This window comes from Excalfactoria chinensis, chromosome 2 (genome assembly GCF_039878825.1).
Source record: "Excalfactoria chinensis isolate bCotChi1 chromosome 2, bCotChi1.hap2, whole genome shotgun sequence".
Lineage (NCBI taxonomy): Eukaryota > Metazoa > Chordata > Aves > Galliformes > Phasianidae > Excalfactoria > Excalfactoria chinensis.
This window is the reverse complement of record NC_092826.1, coordinates 109,890,522-109,915,591: the sequence shown is the minus strand read 5'-3', so window position 1 is coordinate 109,915,591 and position 25,070 is coordinate 109,890,522. Positions and strand designations below refer to the sequence as shown.

Sequence of the window (25,070 nt, the reverse complement as noted above, 5' to 3'; positions counted from 1 at the left end):
TAGTTCTCACTAAACCATGTTCCTCAACACAATTTCCAAATGTTCCTTGAACACCATTCCTTTACAGTTCTTTACATTACATTACATTTCCTTTACATTACATTCAAACAATATTTGAATTTGGTCAACAATTTTGTGCAGGTAAATATTTGGTGACTATAAATATAACCAGCAGATTTAAGTATCAATACTAACTTGGTTTGCCTGAAACAACACATTATATCTGAGCTATCTTCAAGTTACACTGCTGCAGCTGTTAGAATTTGCTGTAATATTTTTCATATACAAAGATGACAAATTATTTTTTACACTGATGGATGACATTCTTCAATGGTTTAATTCTACAGCTATCCCGCTGTACAACTTGTGCTGCCAGTTAATCATAAGAGAGAAAAGACCACTCATATTCCCGTTTATCAAACCTCAGACACTGATTTCTTTATTCCCTTAGAGAGAGACAAACAATTTTCGGACATCAAAAGCACCATCTGGAGCTGCCTGTCCCTTTACCATGTCTGAAAATCTATTATGAATGTCAGACATATCCTAAATGAAGACACCGAAACATTTGGTCCCCCAGAAGTTTCAAATTTTAGTCAAGTCTAAGCCATGAAGTCAACTTTAAATTGAAAGTTAAAGGCCAATAGTCACAAGAATTAAGTCACTTATAAATAATAATGTACTACAAATGATAAACTGCATGCTGACTCATCAGAGATGGATGAATCTGTATGGACTAATATTGTATTTTGAGAAATTTCAGGAGGGTTTGTTTATTATTACTCATTTTTCACACACACATGGAAGCATAAATGCAGACTAAGTAAAAAAAAGACTCCTGTTTATTTTTTGGTTGTTCGTTTTTTCTTTATCTCTATTCTGTTACTTTACATTCAAAATTTGAAGGAAAAATTTGAACCCACACACTTTAAAGTTAACAAGTGTTTTGACACAGCATACCAGATAATGTTGCTATTGTAGAATGTTGTAGAAAAAGGAATGCTTTTCACAAAGAAAACTCACCACAGATTGCATGATTATTTAGAAGCGTCTTGTAATGTTCACCAGAACAACAGTTATTTCAGTATTTTAAAATAAATGCAAGAATGAACCAGGCTATGATCCCCTGATTCAGGAGATCATACTTCTTGAATTTGTACTCAAATAGGTATGCAGGCAAAAAGAAAACACTATTCAGTAATACTAAAGGCATTATCAACTGAATATGTAGCTCAATCACAGCTTAATTAATCGAAAATACATTACATTTGTCTTAAGATGACAACCTATGATCACGTATATCTAAAAAGCTCTCCTTGTACACAGATGAATTAAATTTCTCAATAGAAATGCAGCTTCTCTCAAAAGTGCAAGATATCTCTATCTGCTTTACTTTGTATAGATGATGATTAAGCAGAAATTGTGTAAAAATGAACATTGCTAGATAACACTTTTTAAGAGACATTTATTTCTAAGCTGTTTAAAACAAATTTTTCTAGCTACCTTATTTACCTTATTCAGCAATTTCTGTCTATGAAATTAACTCAAGTTCCATTTTTTATTTCTTGCAAGAAAAAACAAACAAACAACCAAAAAAAAAAAAAAAACCCAACAAGACTAAAGACAAAGTAACCTTACTTATAAAACCTTATTTCACTCCTTGCATCAGTCCACTTAAGGAAAAGAGACAGTTCTGAGGGTATATTATAAGATTCTTCCGTAAAAGCAGAAAAAAAACCCACATAGTCTATTTTAGACTACTAAGTTTGTTTTAGTCTCCTAATAAGAAAGCGTCATAGGAACATCAAAGATTTGGAATGCAAGGTTCCCTCTGCAGTCAGAAGAGAGAACAGCATTTGCACCTTCTACATTTGCAAAAAACTTAACCAGTTAATTAAAATAAATAAATAAAATAAAATAAAATAAAATAAAATAAAATAAAAATCCCTGTAACTTTCAGACCTTCTTTAATCAGGAAATTAAGTCAAATGAATCACTCAAAGCCCACTCCCAAATATGCTTTCAGTCCTTTTGTTCAAACTTATGGGGGAGACACTGAGAAATTTGCTAGCTAAAATTGGAGGAAGGCTGTTATAAGGTTCGTATCTATAGTATCAGGAAGGATGCCTACCACATATGGCTGTTATACATCTCACCATTTTAATTGATTCATTTCTTCTCTCACAGCAGCAGCTTGAGAATTAGAAGACCAAATATTCTTGTTAGATTACTACAGCTAAGCATGCCAGAAAGGGATTCATATTAAAATAATATAAATTGCTCATGCTTGCTGTATATCTCAAAAAAGTTTTAATCTATTGCTGTTTTTGTTTGTTTGTTTGCTTTGTTTGTTTGTTTTCAATAAGAAAGCAAAATGAACAAACATGAATGTATTCCCTACGTGTGCCTAACCCAATCTTTTTCAACACTGAATCCTCTGCTTGTCCTCAGCAGTATTTAATAAGGAAGATGAGGCTGGTCTGAAGGGTTCTGAGGTACTACAAGCATCTTCATAAATGAGCCAGGAGAGAAATTATTCATGCTTGGTTCTCACAGATCTTCAGTGTCACCTGGGCTTTATTCATACAGGAGCCCAAATGCAAGACGGGAAAAAAAAGCTTCATTGGTTCTCTGGCATACTAAATTACTTTACATACCAGTTATGGAAAACGATTCAGACTAGATCATAATTCCTGACACCTATGAAACCTGTGTATTATTTATGGAAATAAAACAAGTTAGTCTGGTGAACAAGACAACAGCTGAATGTCCCCACACTTAGGGGACAGCTCTCCCATAACTAGCAAGAAGTGTTATCTGGCAGATAAATCAAGAACTATGCTGGGACAACGGCATTATAGAAGACATAGCAGTTGACTGAAAACAAATTTGTCTGTGCCTCAGAAAGCTGAGTCAGTATCAGTAAAAAAGCACTGCTGACTCTTTGTACTTCCCTGAAGATTAACAGAATGTGCCATAATACAAGATAGCAAATCAGGAATGCCAAAATTTAAATGTGATAAAATATGGAAATCTATTATTGCCCAGTTTTAATTGTTTTAAGCTTGTTTAACAGTCATTTCATTGTGTTCTCTTCCTCTCCCCCACTTTTTTTTTTTTTTATTTTTTTTTTTTTTATGTTTAATAAAAACATATATGTCTTTTCACTTTTAGTCTGAAGACTGCATTATTGCAAAAACATTCTTAAAAGTACTAAGAACATTTTTACAGGAACTTTTTATGTCCTGGACCTTTAAAAAGCACATATGAGTCTTGCTCACTGAGCATTAATGTAATAGAAGATATACATTGCAAGTAAAGACAGAACTCCTCTTTGCAGTTGCTGTTCCATCATAATGTATGTTCTTAGAAATAACTTGTAATGAAAAAACTTTTTCATTCCTTTTCATGACTGTGATTGAGAATGTTCCATGATTAGAAAAATAGAGAAATTTTCTATTTCTATTCTATTTTCTATTCTATATTCTATTTCTAGATTACCTAAGTGTTTTCATTCTTTTTTCAGACATCACAATATAGTTTAGCTGAAATATTTTCTGTTAGTCTGTCTTCTTAGAATATTTTTTACAAAGATAAATTTGGAAATAAAAGGTAAGGATGGAAACATGCCTCTAATGTACAGTTATCTATTCATATGAAGTAACTATCCCATAGAAAGAATTAAGGGCGTAAAATGGCATGCCTTTCCTAAGGCAAGACTGGGATAGATATGGTGTAAGGGTTGTTTTTTGTAGTGGCATTCTCATAACTGTAATTCAGATAGTAGTTTACACTTGAGGAAGTAAGATACATCCCTCATTCTTTTATTTTTTTCTATTTGTCTTTTGTTGTCAAGACTTACCAAGACATTTATCACATAATTTGAGCAGCCTAACTATTTAGAAGCTTCTAGAGGTCCTGAAATTATTTTGATCATCATTACCATAAGCAAGAAAATGAAAACAGGATGGTGGGGTTTTTTTTTGTTTGTTTGTTTTTTGTTTTGTTGTTGTTGTTGCTTGTTTCTTTCTTTCTTTGCTTTTGTTTGTTTGTTTCTCGTTGTTTTCCCATAGTAACATTATAAGCTTGATTCTAAGCATGAGTACAAACTTATTCAGGAACAATGCGCCTATTCCTTAGTGTAGAGTAGCAACACTTACAGAAAGAAATTGAATTACTATGGATATAATGTGCTTTATTCCTGAGGGTGATTTTAACTTCTTGATAATACAGAAAAGAGCTTTTAGGTTGTACACATTAATCCCAGTAGATAAGTCTGAATCTCATGCAGTAAAGTACTTCAACCCCTTTACTGTCAGATGTATACACTGTAGATGTAGTTACCAACCCTGATATTTGATCTACTAATCACATACTAATCTGGCACATGAGTTTATTAGACAATATAAAATAGATGTCATGAAATCAGTATGATATGCAGTTGGATCGAGTCTGTTTGGAGAACATTTCCAACTTAATGCCCTCAGTTCAAGATATATTTCTGTCATATAGTCAAAGATGTTATTGTTTTATGTACCAGAGAAGATACTTGTGGGGTCCAAAAACATAGATTCTATTTTTTCACAGCCAAGCTACTGTGAATTTTTTCACCACATTTACTGTGGTGTTTTATTGACACAAGCTTTGCTTCACAAGTCTGAGAAGCTATCAGCAAGCACCTGCTATTCTTTTATAGTTAGTTTATGTTACAGTTAGTTTATGTTGCTCTCCCTGAAAACTGGAAATTAGCCATGATAAATTAACACCAAAACATTAAAGGCTAGGCAAAGTGCTCTAATACATTGAGCAGTAAAACAAACAAAATTAAATCCCTGCGCTCTCCATAGCAAGATATTAAATTTCAATATCTGCAAATATAGCAATTATCAAACTAAGAAACAACATTATGAAGATTAACTCCCGTTAACTACACTTTAGAGAAACACTTTTGTTAGAATAATTACCACATACATTTTAATCAAATATGAGCAATACATTTCATGTAATTCTGAGTATTAAAATGTTGGGACACAATAACTTCATACTATGAATAAAAAAAATCTGTTCCTCTCCCTTCAATGTAACTCATTTCATAAAGTAAGCCCAAAATAAAAGTGTGTGTAAAGGTGGCTGAATATGTCTTATAAACTTTAATTGTACATCAGGAAATTTTTTGTTTGTTAGTTTGCTTTGTTGTTTTTTGTATTTTTATGACAGCCCACAGAAAATGATGTCGGACACGTTAGGCTGGGGAAAATAATCCAACTGTAATTTGCCTAATTAATACTAACCTCTTTGCTTTACTTGTAATTATTTCACTCATCTCCTAAAACTTAGCTTATTAAAATCTATCCATCATGGCATGGATCAGACAGCATTTCTGTCATTGGGATTTTTGGCCTTTGTCTTTCTTCCTTTCAGATCCTACCTACAGAGAATTCATAAAAGGAAGAAGTGTTCTAAAAAGCTGAATGAGGGTTAAAGGTGACAAATTATTATAGCTCCAGATTATTTATTTATTTCTGTGGCTAATAATTCCATGAACTTGGTCTCCTGTTTTCCTGGAAAAGACACTTGTACTATTCATTTGTCAGTTGTGAGACAGCTAGTTGGACGATTCACTTATAATTTTCACCTACCCTTATGGTGCATATAACAACTGATTTTCTCCTTTTTTTTTTTTTTTTTTTTTTTTTTTTCCCTCTCTCTCTCTTCCCCACCCCCCCCCCTTTTTTTTTCTTTCTTTTTTTTTTTTTTTTCCTTTTTTTACCCCTCTGTTATGCTCTATGATAGAGATCTTCTGATCTCATTATTACTGTGAGTGATCATACCTATCTCTCTGACATGCTTACCTCAGTGTTTAGCTATATTGCAGATGAGATGGATACATCAGATTATGATTTTGTTAAAAAACAAACAAAGATAGTGGAAGACATTAATGATAAAATTATTCACAAAAAGGAGAAAACAAAAGGTCTGCAGTTAACCTGTCACTCATCTCCTTAAGACTTGATTCAGTAGAATGATGAATATTAGAGCTATTTCTCCTAAAGCATGCTTTCTTCTTTAATTAATATATATATATATATCGCCAGCATATATCTATAAATATACCTGAAATGCAAGGATTTCAAAGTTTCAGATAGATAATTACTGTTCTGAAGACACTGTAGGGGTCAAGACGGTCACATTTCTAATATGTAATTATTCAGTTTAGTCAGGATAAAAGGGAAAAAAAAAAAAAAAAAAAAAAACCCACACAAAACTATCCAGACAGGTCCAACTAAAGCTAGGCAACAATGTATCTATGAACGTCTCCAGAAGTTACTGCTTCCATTATCTGCTTCAATTATTAGCACCAAGTTGCAACTGGAACCAGAACTGCAGGTGCCCATCTGGATTCTGCTCATAGCATACGAAAACATCTCAACAGTTGCCTGTCTTATTAGCATAAGAATTTTAACTAATGAGTTGAAACTCTGCAGTAATTTCCACCTGTCCATCCTGACTGCTTTCACTGATTGCTGCCTCTGCCTCAGGAGCAGATCAGCTGCATGGGAAGAGGTGCTGAGCCACTGTCATTCACTGCAGCATGACTGGAGTTAAGCTGGGACAGTTCATCATCAGGATGAAATCTGGAGCTGTTTGGTCAGATCCATGCAACCGCCAACCCAGTGAAACTTTTGGGAGGAGGCAGGACAGACAACAAACATGAGAACTAGAGCAGCCTTTACCAACCACTTGAGAGAGATAAGAATTTAAGCTCTAGGCTGAAGTATGTCTTCTCTCTACTGTCTTGTAGATCCTTGTTCATATCTCCTGTCACTTTAGAAGAATAACTAGATTACCCACAGTGTTGCTTGAACTTAGTGGCTCTTGCTACAACACACTTTAGAAACTATGAATCCCTACCTAAAAACAAATTCAAATTGTCTGTCTGAGACAGTCTAAATGTAAGGTGAAGGATAGCAAGTAGGTGTTGCAAACCAATGAAGGATAGAAAATATGATCCTAGTTTTTACAATTACAGTGTAAATTTCCCAGGGTTGTTAAAACAAACAAACAAACAAACAAACAAACAAAAACACAAAACAAACAAAAACCAAATAAACAAACAACAAAAATCACTAATCAATGTAATAAGCATGAATTCTGAAAATAGCAATATTTAATATCAGTAATGATACTTCAAGTGCTTTGAAAAATTCAGGGTGTTTTTTTTCCTCAAAATTCTCTTATTTTCTATATATTAAATACATCTATGACATTAGTGTCCATAGATTCCAAAGCACATTAAAGTGGAAAAGCTCTATAATCAGCAGCAGAAAAACAGTTCTTGGCATATTTAAAATATACATTTTTCTGCATTCACTGCCTTCCATAACTCATTCTGAGAAAATGGAAGATTCACTAATGTCATTTGCCTGGATTTCATTAAGGCCTTAGACATGGTCCCACATAACATCCCTTCGAGAAAATTAGAAAGGTATGGATTTGATGGGTGGATTATTCAGTGGACAAGGAACTAGTTGAGAGATTGTATCTAGAGGGTGACAGCCAGTGTCTGGATGGAGGTAGGTGACAAGTGGTGTTCCTCAGGGGTCAGTACTGAAACTGGTGCTCTTTAACATCTTCATCAACGACAGCTACGGTGGGATCCAGTATGTCCTCTCCAAGTCTTTGTATGACAACAAACTGTGCTGACATGCCTGAGGCATGGGATGCCATTCAGAGAGACTTAGACAACCCCTAGCAATGGGCCCAGATGAACACTGTGAGGTTCAGCAAAGCCAAGAGCAATGTCTTGCATCTGGGTCAAGGCAATCCTCATTACCAATACGAACTGGGAGCAGTAAGGATGAAGAACACCCTGCCAAAAGAGATCTGGGGCTACTGGAGGATGGAAAGCTGGACCTGAGCCAGCAGTGTTCCCTTGAAAACCAGAAAGCAAATTGTATCCTGGGCTGTATCAATAGCAGCTTGGTCAACAAGGCAAGGGAGTTGATCTTGCCCCTCTACTCTGAACTGGTGAGTCTTCACCTGGAGTACTAAGTTCAGACATGGAGTCTTCGGTATAGGAGAGATGTGGACCTGTTGGAGCACAACTAAAGGAGGGCCACAGAAATGACACAAGGGATGGGACACTTCCCTAAGAGGACAAGCTGAAAGAGGTGGGGATGTTCAACATGGAGAAGGATCTTTGGGGAGTGGCCTTTCAATATCTAAAGGGTGGCTGTAAGAAGGAGAGAGATGGATTCTTTAGCAGGATCTATTATGATAGGAGAAGAGGATTTTTATTTTGTTTATTTATTTATTATTATTATTATTATTATTATTATTTTCAAACTAGAAGAGAGGAGATTTAAATTGGATATAAGGAAGATTTTTACAATAAGGATGGTGAGGCACTTAACAAGTAGCCCAGAGAGGTGATGGAAGCCATATTGCTGGAGAAATTTAACATCAGGCTGGACAGGGCTCTGAGAAACTTGATCTACCTATAGGTGTCCCTGTTCATTGCATGGGGGTTGGACTAGATGATCTTTAAAGGTCCCTTCCAACTCAAAAGACTCTATGATTCCATAAGAATCATGAGAGTTGGAACTGATGATTCCTGTAGGAGGTGGTTGGCAGAAAATTAAATATTTCTTCTAGACATACTAGATTCAAGTTTATGATGAAATAAGGTCATGTGTTATCTGGTCAGCCACATACTCACAAAAAATGAATTCAGTTAAAGCAAAAATAAATAAAGAAATAAATCAACAACAAACCCACAGTAGTACTGGATCCTCATTCCTTCTATAAAAGTAGATCTTAAATAAATAAATAAATAAATAAATAGAAATTAAAATTTAAAAAAGATATAGCAATATTGAAAAAACAAATGCCATAGTCAATTTTTATTGCACTTTTTTTCAGCAGGATTATCCTATCTATGTTGCTTCCTTATCCCACATCCACCAGATAGCAGACAAAACAGACTTTAATTCTTTGGTTTTAGTAGCTAGACAATAATCAATAAGGCAATGAAGATCCATTTGCCTATCACAACCAAAACTACCAAACAGCTTTTCACCAGCTGCACTGTTAGAGCACAGGTCCTAAGAAGAGAGAAGATAATGCATTTAATCCTCTCATGACCATGCTCATTCACTGTAGCATTTCTCCAGACATATTCTGTTAGAAGTCAAGCTTCCCGCAGTGCTACTGCCATTTAGTTCATTTCAAAGCTCTATCCCATTGCTCACTCAGCAGTCCCATCAGTCAATCACAGCTTTTTCACAGCTGCTTTATCCTTTTCTCTTTCTGGGCTAAAGATGACTTGTGCACTTTATCACATGAGATTGCACCCTCTTCTGCAAATCAATTGTAGCTCCAGTTCATACTGTAGGTAAAACTAACTAAATCAGTTTTTTACTTAAAGTCACTTATAATCTACTTTTCTTAAGATTTTAATGAATTCTAAAAGAGAATGACCCACTTTTTTTTATTTTTTTTTTTTTTTTTTCCCAAAGTTACTACCTGTCTTATTGGTACTGGTTGTAGGTACAAAATTGAATTAACAAATAACTACTTGTAATTGCTAATGAATTTGCAAATTAAAATAACAGACTAAAAGAAAGGAAAATGTCAAGCTCTTATAGATATTCAAAAAGCAACAAAAAAAATTTAATGCCTAATACCAACAGAAATTTTAGAAAAGCTTTTAACCAGTACAACCACTAGTACACTCATAAGTGTGGAGAGGATGAATCTGGCAGGTTTTTCCTCATACTGCATAGCAGTGAGGTCACAGAGCTCATGTCAGACTACAGTCCTATGCAGAGAAAGATTCGATATAATATAATTTAAGGTCTACTGTTCTGGACAAAAAGATTGTTGGGAATAGATATATGGAGCACAGTACACTCTAGCCACTGTCATATCCGTACTCTTTAAAGCAGTAGCAGTAGAGCCAAAGTCTCAACTGAATTCAAAAATTCTCAAGCAAGACTAACTACTAATACTACTACAATAAATAAATAAATAAATAAAAAAAATAATATTTAAAGACTAAGATGACATTATGATATATCCCTCCTTAAAACAGGGCCAGTAAAGACAAAATATGCTTTAAAATCACAAACAGTTATTTATCATAAAAAATTGAATATAGATTAAGTCTTACCAAACCACAGTAAAGTCTTTCTATAGTCAAAACATTCAATGCAATTGAGCTGTTTTCTCACAATTTTCCTTCCATGATGCCCAATTATTTCAATGCTCACAACCTATATTTTCCTCTGAGCATCAGTGATCATGTTAAGTTTTTATTATTATTGGAAAATTTATAGCTCAGTCATCAATATTTATTAGATACACTTTTCCACATTGAACTGTTAACTACTGAAATGCCTAACACTTTTCCATAACATCAGATTTCACAAGGTATGTCCTTCTTCCCACAATCCTTGAAGTGAAAAAAACAATGTCCAAACTCCAGATATTGTCAACAGACTTTGCAGTGTTACAGTCTCTCGTCTTAATAAAGAACCAGTCCAGTTGGGTAAATGCAATGACTGACCTATCATCTCACAAAATTAATCTGTATATTCAAAACAAAGTCAATTAAAGTATTGTGTACTTTCATCTGGAGCATTTTTAAAATAAATCAACTTATTGATAATATGGTGTTTTTTATTATCTAGGTGTAGTTATTTTACACAGTGAAGAACTTGTTCAATCTTCCAAAAAGAATTTTTTCCTTCAAAATTATTTTCCCATAAAACCATATTCCCACCATACTTCTACATTTGTCAATTTCAAAATGTAAGGAAAGGGACAATCTATGCAGATACGTACTCTTATAAGAGATGTCTTCTATTAGGGAAAAAAAAAAAAAAAAAAAAAAAAAAAAGCACAGATCAGAACTCTCCTTCATACATTTGGGATAAGAAAGTATGTCTTTTCATGTAAGATAGTGAAAGAAAGAGACAGACTTTATCTGTAAGCATGTTAAAAGCATTTAAAAGGGATGTGCAAAATTCTATTGACACTACAATAAGTTTTGCACCAGAACACTTCTGTTCTCACTGAAATAAAAACTTTGGTTTTCACAGGAATAAAAATTTTATTGGCTTCCCTGAGAGCAGACTTATGTCTAGAATTATTCAAATTCTGTTTTATTTTACCATTTTGAACAAAAATATGACTCCACACACTGTCACTTAGCCATTCAAAATTCTATGAAAAAAACAGAATGTCAGTTGTTTTACTTACATATATATTACTATTCTTAATTTCTCAAAGATGGAAAGTCTTGGTTATCTCCTTCATCTCACATGAGAAGGAGCACTTTAAAAGTATTTCAGAATTCCCTTAACTATTCTCGTTACTGTTTATTTTCTTCCTTCCTTATGCAGAATATTTCTTATCAGATACCACTGATAAAGAAGCAGTACTGCTTTTATTAAGGATAAAATACAAAAGAATTCTGAATGTTTTTACATTATCTGATATCAATATTTTTCCATAATACAATTGTTTTCAGCTTTCTTTTAAGTGACTGAAAGCTCAGCATTGAATCTTAGGGATGCTCAGAAAGTATTTAATGTTATGTTTAATGTCAAATATGCTAGTATTTTAAGAACAATGCATGTTCTAAAAACTTTGAATGCTATTTTCAGTCCTGGGGAATCACAGGGGACAGAAGAAAAGAAGATCGTTCCTACTGTCAAGGAAGTCTCACCCCTGTCTGCAGCTGTTTTTTTTCTCCTCCTCCCTGTTTTTTGTGGTGTTTTTTTTTTTTGTGGTTTTTTTTTTTTTTTCTTTCCATTTTATTTAGTTATTTTTGCAGTAAGTGAGAAGGGAAACAACATCATTTTGGAAGTACATTGTTCCTTAGTTGTTCTTTTCTTGTGGTCATTTTAGAATATCATCATAAAGTAAGCTTACTTGTGAAAATGTGCAACTACTGACGTAATTGCCTGTATTCACCCTTTTTCAGGACACAGCTAATGCAGTGCAAGCAATTTTTCTTTAAAAATAATGCCCTATGTCAGAATTAAGCACATCATAGCATACCAACAGGAGTAAATACTCCATAAACTTCTACCTTTACAGATCTACTGTCATATGTTCATGCACATAATATCTTCCCTGCGAACAGGCACACATACGCTTAAGGCAGTATTTCTGGTGTATTTCTATCGTTTTGTTGCTCTGAGCTCTTTTCTAAGGACATATGCTTTATATTAAAGAAAAAAGTCTGTACAATTGATAGCTGCAAAAAGAAAATATAAACAGGGTAAAAGAGTGGTTGAAAATATAAATACAGTGATGAAATAATAAAGCAATTCAATTTAAGCATTTAACAGAGAAGAAGCTGGTATCTCAATTCTAGAGAAGAAAAAAAAAAAAAATGTAGATTTGCAAAATAGTATCAGGAATCATGAAAATCTCCCAAGACCTTGAAAGTCTCTCATACAATGCAGTGGGAATGAGACTGTCAGGTTTTTTAGACTCACATGCAGAATCCCAAACAGAAGTAATACTGAAAATAATATTTTTGCACAAGAAAGAAAGAAGGAAAGAAAGAAGGAAAGAAGGAAAGAAAGAAGGAAAGAAAGAAAGAAGGAAAGAAAGAAAGAAGGAAAGAAAGAAAGAAGGAAAGAAAGAAAGAAGGAAAGAAAGAAAGAAGGAAAGAAAGAAAGAAGGAAAGAAAGAAAGAAGGAAAGAAAGAAAGAAGGAAAGAAAGAAAGAAGGAAAGAAAGAAAGAAGGAAAGAAAGAAAGAAGGAAAGAAAGAAAGAAGGAAAGAAAGAAAGAAGGAAAGAAAGAAAGAAGGAAAGAAAGAAAGAAGGAAAGAAAGAAAGAAGGAAAGAAAGAAAGAAGGAAAGAAAGAAAGAAGGAAAGAAAGAAAGAAGGAAAGAAAGAAAGAAGGAAAGAAAGAAAGAAGGAAAGAAAGAAAGAAGGAAAGAAAGAAAGAAGGAAAGAAAGAAAGAAGGAAAGAAGGAAAGAAGGAAAGAAGGAAAGAAGGAAAGAAAGAAGGAAAGAAAGAAAGAAAGAAAGAAAGAAAGAAAGAAAGAAAGAAAGAAAGAAAGAAAGAAAGAAAGAAAGAAAGAAAGAAAGAAAGAAAGAAAGAAAGAAAGAAAGAAAGAAAGAAAGAAAGAAAGAAAGAAAGAAAGAAAGAAAGAAAGAAAGAAAGAAAGAAAGAAAGAAAGAAAGAAAGAAAGAAAGAAAGAAAGAAAGAAAGAAAGAAGGAAAGAAAGAAGGAAAGAAAGAAGGAAAGAAAGAAGGAAAGAAAGAAGGAAAGAAAGAAAGAAAGAAAGAAAGAAAGAAAGAAAGAAAGAAAGAAAGAAAGAAAGAAAGAAAGAAAGAAAGAAAGAAAGAAAGAAAGAAAGAAAGAAAGAAAGAAAGAAAGAAAGAAAGAAAGAAAGAAAGAAAGAAAGAAAGAAAGAAAGAAAGAAAGAAACAACAAAACCCACAGTCCTTCTTTACTGACATTTATACTTCTGAATTTCAAATGCTAATCTTGAACTCTGGAATAACAATGTATGTTACTAGTCTAATTTTGTTTTTATAAACATTAACCTAGAATTTCAGGTGTAAGTGGTGTACTTCATGAGTTATATATTATTCTGAATACACGTCTAGTAGCATTATCATTCTGTTTTCTCTTTATCTACAGAAAACAACACCACCTGCTAATTTCAGTGCCTTAATATTTTCTCTGTTAATAATATGCTCACTGAACAAAAATATAATCTTTAAAATCATAAATCAGCATAACTTGAACTTTTAAAATGGCCCTTGAAAACAATTTTTAAACCAGATCCTTAAGGCAAAAATAACAACAACAACAAAAAATCTTAAGATTCTTCTAAATCTCATAAATCCAGTATCTTTCTGGGTTTCCTTAAGCTCAAGTTAGAAACTGAATTTATTAGAGCTGCTGAAAGCAAATCATCCAAATAAAGTCTTAGGTTACAAGGTTTTTTGTTGTTTTTTTTTTTTTTTTTTTTTTTTTTAGTAAAAGAGCTACAGTAAACTGCAACAAATCAGTGGTCATGTCTCACAGAGATAAGTATAGAAAGAATAGAAAGAAATGTATTTACAAGCATTTTTTTTTTCTTCTATTGATTTTTGTTTTAACAGATCCTCAATCCACACAAAACAAAACATTATATACCTATCCCAGGATAAAAACAGAATACATTAGTCTTCCTAACAAAAGACCAAATAAATATGTAACTTTGGAGATTTCCATCAGGCCAACTAACTTCATCTCTGTTAGAAAGAACTAGGTCACTTTCACTACACTCTTTCAGAGAATGAGTTGCCAACCTACCAGCTTTTCTACCGATACTTTTTCGAAGACTTTGTCATTAATCTGTGTGTGCTTTCACACTTTTACCTTTAGGAGACTAATCACCCTAATCACAGTCTGATCAACAACCATCCACATCCTTCTCCTGGAAAGTTTAGGTGTTGATTCCATACATATGATACTAATTCGTTATACCCATTTGTGAGAAAACTGTTGAGTATCACCAATTGCCAAGAACTGGTCTTTGAATTTCTTGAACTACTGATGTTATGATTAAGCAGCATATCATCTGGTCTAGAGAATTCAAGCTGAATGAGATAAAATTTGATTACAAAGTAGTGAAAAATGGTAGTGCCTTGGCCCAGCCTAACAAAAATTACCTTCTTGTTTTTCATTTCTTCTTTGACTTGTTTATTATTTTTTAAAATACAAAATCTTGAGGTCATTTGCTGAATCTACTAGCTTTTCACCCTGAGAAAATATCATGAGTTTTCAGAAACAGACACCTCTGTTGTGAGTTTATCAATTTAAATATTACATCGAGAATCATATATATATATATATAAGGCATACACACACATTCAAATACAACAGAATACAATCTCATGCCACAAAACCATTTCTGAATGTTTTTTCCCAGTCCAAAGTAGGACGAGAAATGAAAACATGCAGATTTTCTATTCGAAAGTTTGGATTATTCATTTCGGACATGTCCCTCCATAATATTTGGAGGGGGTTTATTGTAGGCGTGGATTTGAAATATTTTAACACTTGAATTTGGTATTTAGTCTTTAAAATCTGGTGGGCTTTTTTGCTTTATTTGGCTGCCTATTTTACAAAAGCTATTCGTTTGAAAGTGTGGCTTGACGGTTTGTTTGTTTTCTTTTCCTGAGAGAGCAATTACCACATCAACGTCTTGCTAACTGAGCGGGTAAAAGGCATTTTGATGATCTGGTGCTTAGTTCTCTTGGGCTGGAGGGAGGGAGGGGGGAGGTTGCGGGAAGAAGGACCTTTGAGAAAACATTTACTTCAACTACAAGCAGGGACACGAGATAATTCAGAGTTGTAAGAATGGTAAAGTATAATAGCACTTAAATAGACCCAAATGCTCTGTAATGGAAATCTCCATAGGCATTTCCTTAATGTTGTTCTACCATGTACGTAAAGCAAATGGTAGCTTTACAGAGGGAGATCTTTCTCATATCTTGAACGTTCAGGACTCTTCCCAAGATCAGCTGAGTTAGTTGTTAGCACATATTTTGTTAAATGTGTAAAGAACATGCATTTTTTAACATACGTGTAACAATTAGCTATTGTGAGAAGTATCATGCAGTTGTATTATCTAAGCTTTTCTGAGATTTGTAGATCACAATGTGATTTTTAATTGCAAATTAGATATAAATCATTACAATAGTGAAAACAAAATATTTGTTTGAATGATTTTTTAAATAGTTCTGTACAAAGCAAAACATATTTTCTATTATTATCTAGAATCCTTTCTTGCACTGTTGCCCAGAAACAGAATTATCCCTCTTCTGGATTAAAGATGCACTAGTGGATTAGTCTATCACTGATGACAACATAATATATCCTTCCCAGAGGCTTAAAATGAAAGGAGGTCTGTTAAGCACAGAGTATGATAAAACAACAAGAAAAAAAGCCCTTTGACACAAAACTATGTTTTAACACTAAATATCATTGCATATCGTGTCAAAGCAGTCTATGAAACAAAGCCCCAGGTTCAGTACCATTTATCAGTTATATTCTTTTCATAGTCTACATCACTTATAAAACTAGAATGACATGGGACTGATTCCTATGAGGATTAGCCATCATTATTATTCCTAGCTTTAACTACCTGAACAATCTAAGCACTACCACCTGGACAGTTTAAATGAAAACAAACTTTGGTTTAGTATTTCTATATTTCTACCCTATGCTTAGATAAGTGTATGTATATTTTGCAAAACTGAATTTCTTTATTAAAAATAATAATAATAATAATAAATTGTCAGTTAAAAAAGGAATATTTTTAATGTGAATATTTCATGTGCTGATAGCTATACAATGGTAACTTCTAGATTAGGCCTATTTAATATTTAAACCAAATTCTTACATTCTACTTGCAAAACAACACCTAATTAGCCCATAATAAGATATAATGCATTGCTTTTTTCCTTGAGGTACATAGAAAAATAATTAGGTAATTATGTATTAAAAAGGATGCATGAAAATATAGACCAGCAGTTAGCATGACATATTTCTAAAACAGACAGCTGTGTCTGTTCCTTCTTGCTTCAGACTGGCCCAGGTGACACTACGAAGATTAGTAGAACTGTTCCTTAAAGAACACAGCTATATTTGCTCATAGAATTCTGTTAGGCAAAACTTTCTATCACACTTGTGTCACTGAAAACACAAGGATTAGACATTTTTATAGTGTATTTTTGTGATTGTTGTTTTGCTTTAAACAAGTCACCTTCACATCATCACTAACATTATTTGTTCAGTTTGATCTTATAAATAAAATAAAACAAATTGCAACACATTTGTGTGTAGAGCTCATAAACTGTGTGCTCTGTCTTTTGAAATGAAGCCACTGTAAAGGGGGATGGTCCTAAGCACAAGGTAGGGAAGAATTGCTTTTCTTGCAAATAACAGTATCAACAACAAAACTCCTATTAGAGCTTCATGTTTCAGTATGCAGTAAATAATACTCTTGTGCTTTATAGAAATAAAAAGAGTGGAGGGGTGAGAAGAACAGTCTTTGAATACTGTATTCAAAGGAGTTTAAAGGTGACATCTAAGTAGTCCTAAGAGGGATTTCTTTATAAACAAGCATCAATTATATACAAACCTTAATAATATTTAGCTGTGTACATTCAGACTAGCAGAGCAGTTATTAAGCAAATCTACATTTCTCTGCAATTGATCTCAGGGAGTATATAATTTTCCTGACACTTACAAATTATCAATACAGTAATTAGAGTTCAGTTGTCTTACTCACATGCTAACTGGGCCATTGAGATAATGTCAACAGATACATAGTCAAGGAGGAAGCATGCCAGTTAGAACGCAACATTTTCACTCAAGTTGACAGGAACTCAAGAGTTTTTATTCTACTTTGGATTATTGGAGGGGCTTTTTTGTTTTGTTTTGTTTTGGGTTGGTTGGTTTAGTTTTAAGGAGGAAAAAAAAAAAAAAAAAAGTTCGTATTTTAATTTTAATTTTAAAATGTGTGTGAACCCCACTAAAGAAAATGCAAAACTCCAAAACTCCAAGCACTCCCTTAACCCAGAGCTGCAAAGAAGCGAGCCTGCACCCGGCCGAGGAGCCGGCACCTGGCCACGGAGCAGCACCAAGGAGAGCTTCACGGGCAGAGATCTGCGTAGCGGGGGCTCTGCCCTCCCATCTGGCTCTGTCCATGGTGCTGCAGTCGGATACAACATTTGAAGGGTCCGTCCATTATTTATTCGCAGATAAACCCTTCTACAGGAATTAAACTTCTTTAGTGACTGGAGGATAAGGGAAAAAAAAAAAAAAAATCTAAACTCCCTGGCTGGGGAAGCCCCATCGCAGCGCACAACTTTCCTACAGCAAGCCCGGCGCCAGTAACAGCTCGGCTGCTGGCACCAGCCCTCCCAGAGCCCCTGTGCAAAGGACTGGGAAGGGAAGCATACTGAAGCATCCTCTATCCTCTTCATCTGAAAAACTGAGGACAAGCCAGGCAGGAGGCTGAGAAGGCTGGGAGTCACCTAGCCTTCCCCTTCTTCTTGGCGGCTACTGGTACCAAGGAAACCCCTCGAAGGAGGAGGAGGGAGCCAGGAGACTCCCATCGTAAGCACAGTGCTCCTCGTTCAGTTCCTCTCCTGGGCACCCGAAGATAAAGCCCACTGCCCCTGCCCGAACTCACGTGTGCCGTCAAACCGGGTGGCGATGGTGTCGAGGAAGGTGTTCTGGGGAGCCAGTAATCCCTTCATAACCGGCATTTTTCCAGCGTGGTGCAAGGTTCCCCATCAAAGTTTGCCTACGAGGGTGATTCGAGAAGAAAGTACAGAGGGCGCCCGGGGAAAGGAAGGAAGAGGCAGAGGGAGGGAGAAAAGGATGGGGACGGGGGAGGGGATGAGGAAGACGGGGATGCCGCCGAGCCGCGCCGCCCCCGGCGCCGGGTGTCCCCCGCTCAACAGCTCCCTGCCCGCCGCCCCCCCGCTGCTGGCTGCCAGGCGGGGCGGCCGCGCAGCGCCGCGCACAGGTGCAGAGCACCGCCCAGGGGCACGGCGCCCCCGGCCAGTAGCTGGCCCAGCCCCTTCCCCTCGCCTCCCGCAGTGAAAAGCAGCCTCTCTCCACCTACGTCTGGAGCAGCGCTGTAATAGCAGCCTCGGCGCTGGCAAACCTCCTCCTAGCCCACCTGAGCCTTAGAGGCTCTTAACTCTGGAATATAGGGGATGCCCTAGGCTTGAAACACACGCACCTCGCTTTGTGAGTAACAACATCACAGGGAAAACCTTAGGACATCGCTTTGCTTAAAGGAGAATTACTGTTTCAACACATATATATTAACTGCTTCTGTAGATGTTAATAGTAGAGAGGAGGACAGGGAGAATGCTCTATCACCTGCACGGGTACTCTCATAAGTCTCTCTTTTATTATTATTATTATTATTATTATTATTATTATTATTATTATTCTTTAAATCTGGGGTGATTTTTCAGTTCTGGAGGATTTTTCAAAAATCAGTGTAGTTATTTCCTCAACCATCCTTCAGAAATTCTTCCCTGAAAAAATCCTAGAATGAATATATTCCCTTAGGTAACCAAAGAGAATTGACACAGACACTAGTCCAAGAGGTCTAACGTGTAAATTTGGGAAGGAAGGGAAAAAAAAAAAAAGAAAGGAAAAAGCAGACACAGACTGCTCTCACATCGAGATGAGTGATTTGTTCAGGCTTGATACCATGGTTCTTTGTATTCTGGCAGATAACAACCCAATGTAGAGTCATTCCTACCATGGTAAGTGAGAAGACTTCTTCCTTGTTCTTCTGGACCCCAAGAACCAGGAGAGAATTGAAAATATGCTCCCTAATCCACAAACTCGCTGTGCATTATGGGGGGATGCCTGTTCCTCTCTTGCTTTGTAATAACACCGTTATTTTTATTTCATTCTATTCCAGATTTATTTTGGGTTCTCTCTTCCTCCTAATGGGTAGAGGACTGATTCCCACTCTTCAGGATAAGCAGTGAAGGGAAATGCTACTGAAGGGACAAAAAGGGCCTTCTTTTACAACAGACTACTATTATTAGAAAAAAATAAAAAAATAAAAAAAAAAATTTAGAAAATGCTACAACATCTAAGCATCAGCATTAAGTCTACACACATATCTCCTCAATCCCAGTACCGGCAGTCAGAAGATCATAGAATCATAGAATTACTCAGGTTGGAAAAGATCTCAAAGATTATCAAGTCCAACTGCAGCCTAACCATAGTTAGTACCTTAACTCTAACAACCCTCTGCTAAATTATATCTCTGAGCACCACATCCAAATGGCTCTTAAACACATCTAGGAATGGTGACTCAACCACCTCCCTGGGGAGCCTATTCCAGTATTTAACTACCCTTTCTGTAAAGAATTGTTTCCTAATGTTCCAACCTAAACTTACCTTGGCGCAACATGAGGCCATTTCCCCTCGTCCTGTCACCTGTCACCAGTGAGAAGAGACTTGCCCCACTCTCATTGTAAGCACCTTTCAGGTACTGGAAGAGATCAATCAGGTCTCCCCTCAGCCTTCTTTTCCCCGGACTAAACAGCCGCAGCTCCCTCAGCCTTTCCACATAGGGTTGATTTTCCAAGCTCTTCACAAGCCTCATTGCCCTTCTCTGGACCTGCTCAAGTACCTCAATGTCGTTTCTGTAATGAGGTGCCCCAAACTGAAGACAGTACTCAAGGTGAGGCCTCACCAATGCCCAGTACAGGGGCAGGATGACTTTCCCTAGTCCTGCTCACCACATCATTCCTGATACAAGCCAGGATGCCATTGGCCTTCTTGGCCACCTGAACACACTGCTGGCTCATATTCAGCCAACTGTCCATATCACACCAAGGTCCCTTTTCATCAGGGAGCTTTCCAACCACACCTCCCCAAGTCTGTAGGGTTTCCTGGGGTTGTTGTGACCAAAATGCAGGACCCAGCACTTGGCCCCACTGAAACTCATGCCATTAGCCCTGGTCCATTGATACAGTCTATCCAGGTCCCTCTGTAGTGCCCTTCTTCCCTCTGGCAGATCAACACTCCTTCCCAACTTGGTGTAATCTGTAAACTTACTGAGGGTGCACTCAATCCCTTCATCAAGATCATTAATAAAGATGTTAAACAGAAGCAGTCCCAGCACTGAGCCCTGGAGGATGCTGCTCATGACTGGCCACCAACTGCATTCCACTCCATTGACCACAACTCTCTGGGCCTGGCCATCCAGCCAGTGCTTCACCCAGCAGAGCATATGCCCATCCAGACCATGGGCAGCCAGCTTCTCCACAACAATGTTGTGAGGGACAGTGTCAAAGGCCTTACTGAAGTCCAGGTAGACCACATTAACAGCTTTACCCTCATCCACTAAGCGGGTCACCTTTTCATAGAATGAAATCAGGTTTGTCAGAAAGGATCTATCATTCATAAACCCATGCTGACTAGGCCTGATCTTTAATTGGTCCATTATGGTTCCTGAGATTATTTGTTCTATAACCTTCCTGGACACTGAGGTGAGACTGATAGGCCTGTAGCTACCAGGATCATCTTTTTGGCCCTTTTTGAAGATGGGCATCATATTCGCCAGCCTCCAATCCACTGGGATGTCCCCAATCAGCCAGAACTGCCCAAAATGATGGAGAGTGGTTTGGCAATCATATCCAACAACTCCCTCAGCACTCTGGGGTGCAATCCATCCAGCCCCATGTACTTGTAAGCATCCAGCTTTTGAAGTAGGTCTAAAACTATCTCACCATGGATCATGCAGGGCTTATTCTGTTCCCCCTCCCCATCTACCAGCGCAGGGGGCTGTGTTCCCAGGGAGTAACAAGTTTTATTACTAAAGACTGAGACAAAGAAGATGGCAAAGATAGTAACCTGCATACTCATAAATAAATATATTTCTTTATTTTGACTCATCAAAAAATATCATAAAAAGGGGGAAAACACCATCATTTTCTAGTGAAGTTAAATTACTCCCTAATAACTCTGCCATCTCATAAGTGACTAATATTTATCTTGCTAACAGACAATACAGTCTAAGCACTAAACATCATACTATGCTTTGAGAGCTCTATAGTAGGCTTCTTTGAGAGCTCTATGGTAGGCTTCAGTAAGTTTAGAGCTTTAAAAAGAAATTTCTTAACAACCATGGGAAAAATTAAAAAAAAAATAAATTAAAAAAATAGGCCTTATGGCTTAGCATGAAGACTGGAAGAAAGGGTGTATGTGTTTGTTTGAAACTAAAAAGTATCAGTCACACAAATGCACATAACAAGAAGGACATACTGTTACTAGAGAAGTTATTTGGTATGCTTTATGATACTAACTGTGAACACAAATTACAGTTGTTAAAATACATGTGATGAAGGCCAGGAGAAGGTGGAAACAGGTGAAAAGCAGGCAATGACAATGAAAGCTATACTAACAAAGAGATAGTAACGCACAACAGAGAGGAGAAATGCCAAATCCTTTGCAAGGAGAATGTGTTGGAGGCCTTGTTGACTGAGAACTTTGGAAAAAGAGGAAGAAAATTTCCAGTACTTAACAAATATATGCAATCATTGCATTCTGTTATAAATCAATTATTAAACAGCAATGCACTGTGAACAAACAGTGACAGATAATCATTTTAAAAATTATATTTGTGTTCCACATATCACAAAATAATCTCCAGGTTTTTCAGCAGTAAGAACTGATGTACTAACTTCCCAAAACAATACACAGTGAAAAACGTTAAGCTAGAGAAGAAGAGACACTCAACTGTATCATCCAGTTCTGCATATTCTACATTTTACTCACAAAAGCAATCCTTCTTGGTACAGCTTGATACTTAACTTTGGAGTTAGCCATAAAACACTGAAGTATTAAGCCTGAGATAGTTCAAAAGCAGACAAATTCAGCAGGTTAAAATTTCAGAGCTGAGAACAAGTTGTTCAGGAAAGCTGGGAGAGAACAGCTGAGACTATTTCAGAGGGAAATGAATGAGCAGCTGAAATTTTGCAGTTGAGTCCTGGAAAATTATTTCATAAGATTTTGATGAAATAAGGACTAGGGACTCTGAACAGTCACAGATGGATTTTGATTAAATATCTAAGACAAGGTAAAGTCTAAACAAAGATGAAAGGCTTTTATAAAAAGTCTATTTCATGTCTAAGTAAAAAGCCCACATCATCTACACTTCTTTGTTTGCTGTACAGAGTTTTACTAAATATGTGATACATTTCTAGAAAGAATTTGTCACATCAACTATTTGCACTGCTGCTGCACTTCAGGCTGTAGCCAGCAGACAGTAATTCTCCAAGTGACATTTAGTCAGGGTCTTCCAGTTTAGGCCAGAAGTACTATTAATAAAAAATTGTTCTTTGAAATTACAGTACATAATATATTATCTCATCCATATGCATCCTCCCACTTATCCACATATTTAGGTATTCCACTTAAGAGGGTACATTTTGAGGCACTGTATGACAGATATAGACAGCAACCCAGGAATCAGGTCACAGTCTGAGAGTTTTACACAGAATATTTACAAGCAGCAGCATATTATAGCATTTTTAATCATAATTGCACTCCTTTTCTTCATTTATAATTTAACTGGAAGCACATTCTCCAAGTTTCTTATTAATATTCCACAATACCACGAACTACCTCATAATATTAGGAGTTAGAAACTGATTCATGAATTACCTCATAATATTAGGAGTTAGAAACTGATTCTCTGGCACGAGCACTTGACCTCAACTTACCGTCTACAATTATGCAAATGAAAACAGTTAGTGAAAATCAAATTAACAGTCAAAAGACAGCCTGCAGCTTACTTTTGCACTTTAAATTGCTACCCACTTATTTGTTTATTAACATGGGCATCCAGTTGTGAAAAAAATAGAAAAGGAACTATGAAAGAATCTAAAAGTACTAGTAAAGGGCAAAGACTGGCAACCTGCTGTTCATCTGCCACAAAGAGGCTAATTTAGTCTGAAGTAGCGTGTGTTAAGAGTATTATCCTAATAAATGACCGCAGTGCTTAAAGAAATGCTGGCCTTTTGTTTTCCACTGTGCATAAGCCAGCAGCAGAACTTCTCAATAAAGCTTTATAACTGAAGACCGACCAAGTAGGGCAATCTGGGTCGAGGTTTAAATACAAAAGACACCACTCCTGATCCAGCAAGTGGCTAAATTTCTAGAGACTGGAAGATTGCAAGAAAAGGAGCTGCAATGCTCTTCTCATTAGTATGCTCTTCTCTCAGTAAATGCTGTTAGTCACAGGGGACAAATGATTGGGATTGTCTATTGGGATAGACAGACCCTTGGTCTGACCCAGTAATGGCCGCTCATGTACTACTTGGGCTACAGAGACCTACTTGCAATTACACATCTGTCAGCAATTCCAAATATAAACTCACATTCTCTGTTGCATATGATTTTGCCAAATATGGCAATCTGCTTCAGACAAAGCATTTTCTTCCTGAAACTTTTCAGCTAAATAAATAAAACTTTCAGCAGTTTTCAAGATTCAAATGAGGAAAAATAAAACTCTGAGAAATCTCAACAAATGAAGCTGCAACTCACTGGAACATTATGTAAAGAAGCCATACTAGGGAATAGGACTGGGACACAGTTAGTAATTGAGAGGAAATGGATGAGCACAAATGAGAATTAAATGGAGCAAGGAAAAACTGGATCTCTGTTGGGAACCAGGTAATCCTTGAGGCATAGCTGAGTTAGATTCACTGGGAACAGGATACAAAATGAACAGAAGGGAATGGGTTCTGGAACAATGGGATGAAACACCATTAAAAGAGCCAAAGGTAAAGATGAAAAAAGTTTGTCTAACTAAACAGAATGATTTGAGGAAATACAATCCCTATCTCCAGGGTTTGTAGGCACATACTTAATGTTTGTGTAATAACCAAGTTTTACAAGAAACATTAAATATATGATGAAGGAAAATATAACAGCTGTCATTCAAAAATGTCTAGATAGTTGTCAAAAAAATTATGGAACCGCATTTCAGATAAGGATTTCAGTAGACATCAAATTGTTCTATCACTAGCTGGGTACCATCACTTAAAAGAGAGTTGTACTTCTATCTTTGAAACCACCACTCAAAGATGAAGAAACAATAAAAGAAGATCACTTCTGAAGATGAAGTTCATGGTTAACTGAATGTGAACAGAAGTCTTCCTCTTAAGAAGATAAGGAAAGGGAGAAAGTTTGGCTTAGAAGACTGGTACAACTGTTTATTTGCATATTTTTTAGCTATAAAAGACACATCACAAGACTATTTACCTCACTACAGCACTGTGGGAGATACTGATACTGGAGGATCTTGTAACTTATTCTACATAAGCATTAAAAAATAAAATAAAAAAAAACAAAATAGTGTGCCAGTTCTTCCACTGTTATTGTTCCCAAATTTCTCCTTTGAATGCTAAGTCAATAAAAATGCAGCTGTTGAGAATACATCGAATCTAGACATTAATATTGTTTTCAGTGCTGTTGCTTTGACAGTTGTTA

At 36.0% G+C, this 25,070-nt stretch overlaps 1 protein-coding gene across 2 annotated transcripts in view; it reads right to left on the bottom strand.

Moving 5' to 3' along the window:
• The window catches only part of KCNH8 (potassium voltage-gated channel subfamily H member 8), a 154,614-nt gene extending 135,881 nt beyond the window's left edge, over nt 1-18,733 (bottom strand). Inside the window, exons 1-2 of one of the 2 annotated variants that reach the window (XM_072328773.1) lie at nt 18,661-18,733; nt 18,223-18,336 (exon numbers count right to left, since the gene is read on the bottom strand). In XM_072328773.1, the coding sequence (XP_072184874.1) occupies nt 18,223-18,298 (76 nt within the window). In that variant the 5' untranslated portion in view covers nt 18,299-18,336; nt 18,661-18,733. Of the gene's footprint in view, nt 1-18,222; nt 18,485-18,660 lie in introns of those variants that run through there. The other variant, XM_072328772.1, reaches the window with a different exon arrangement.
• Nucleotides 18,734-25,070: the final 6,337 nt, after the last annotated feature.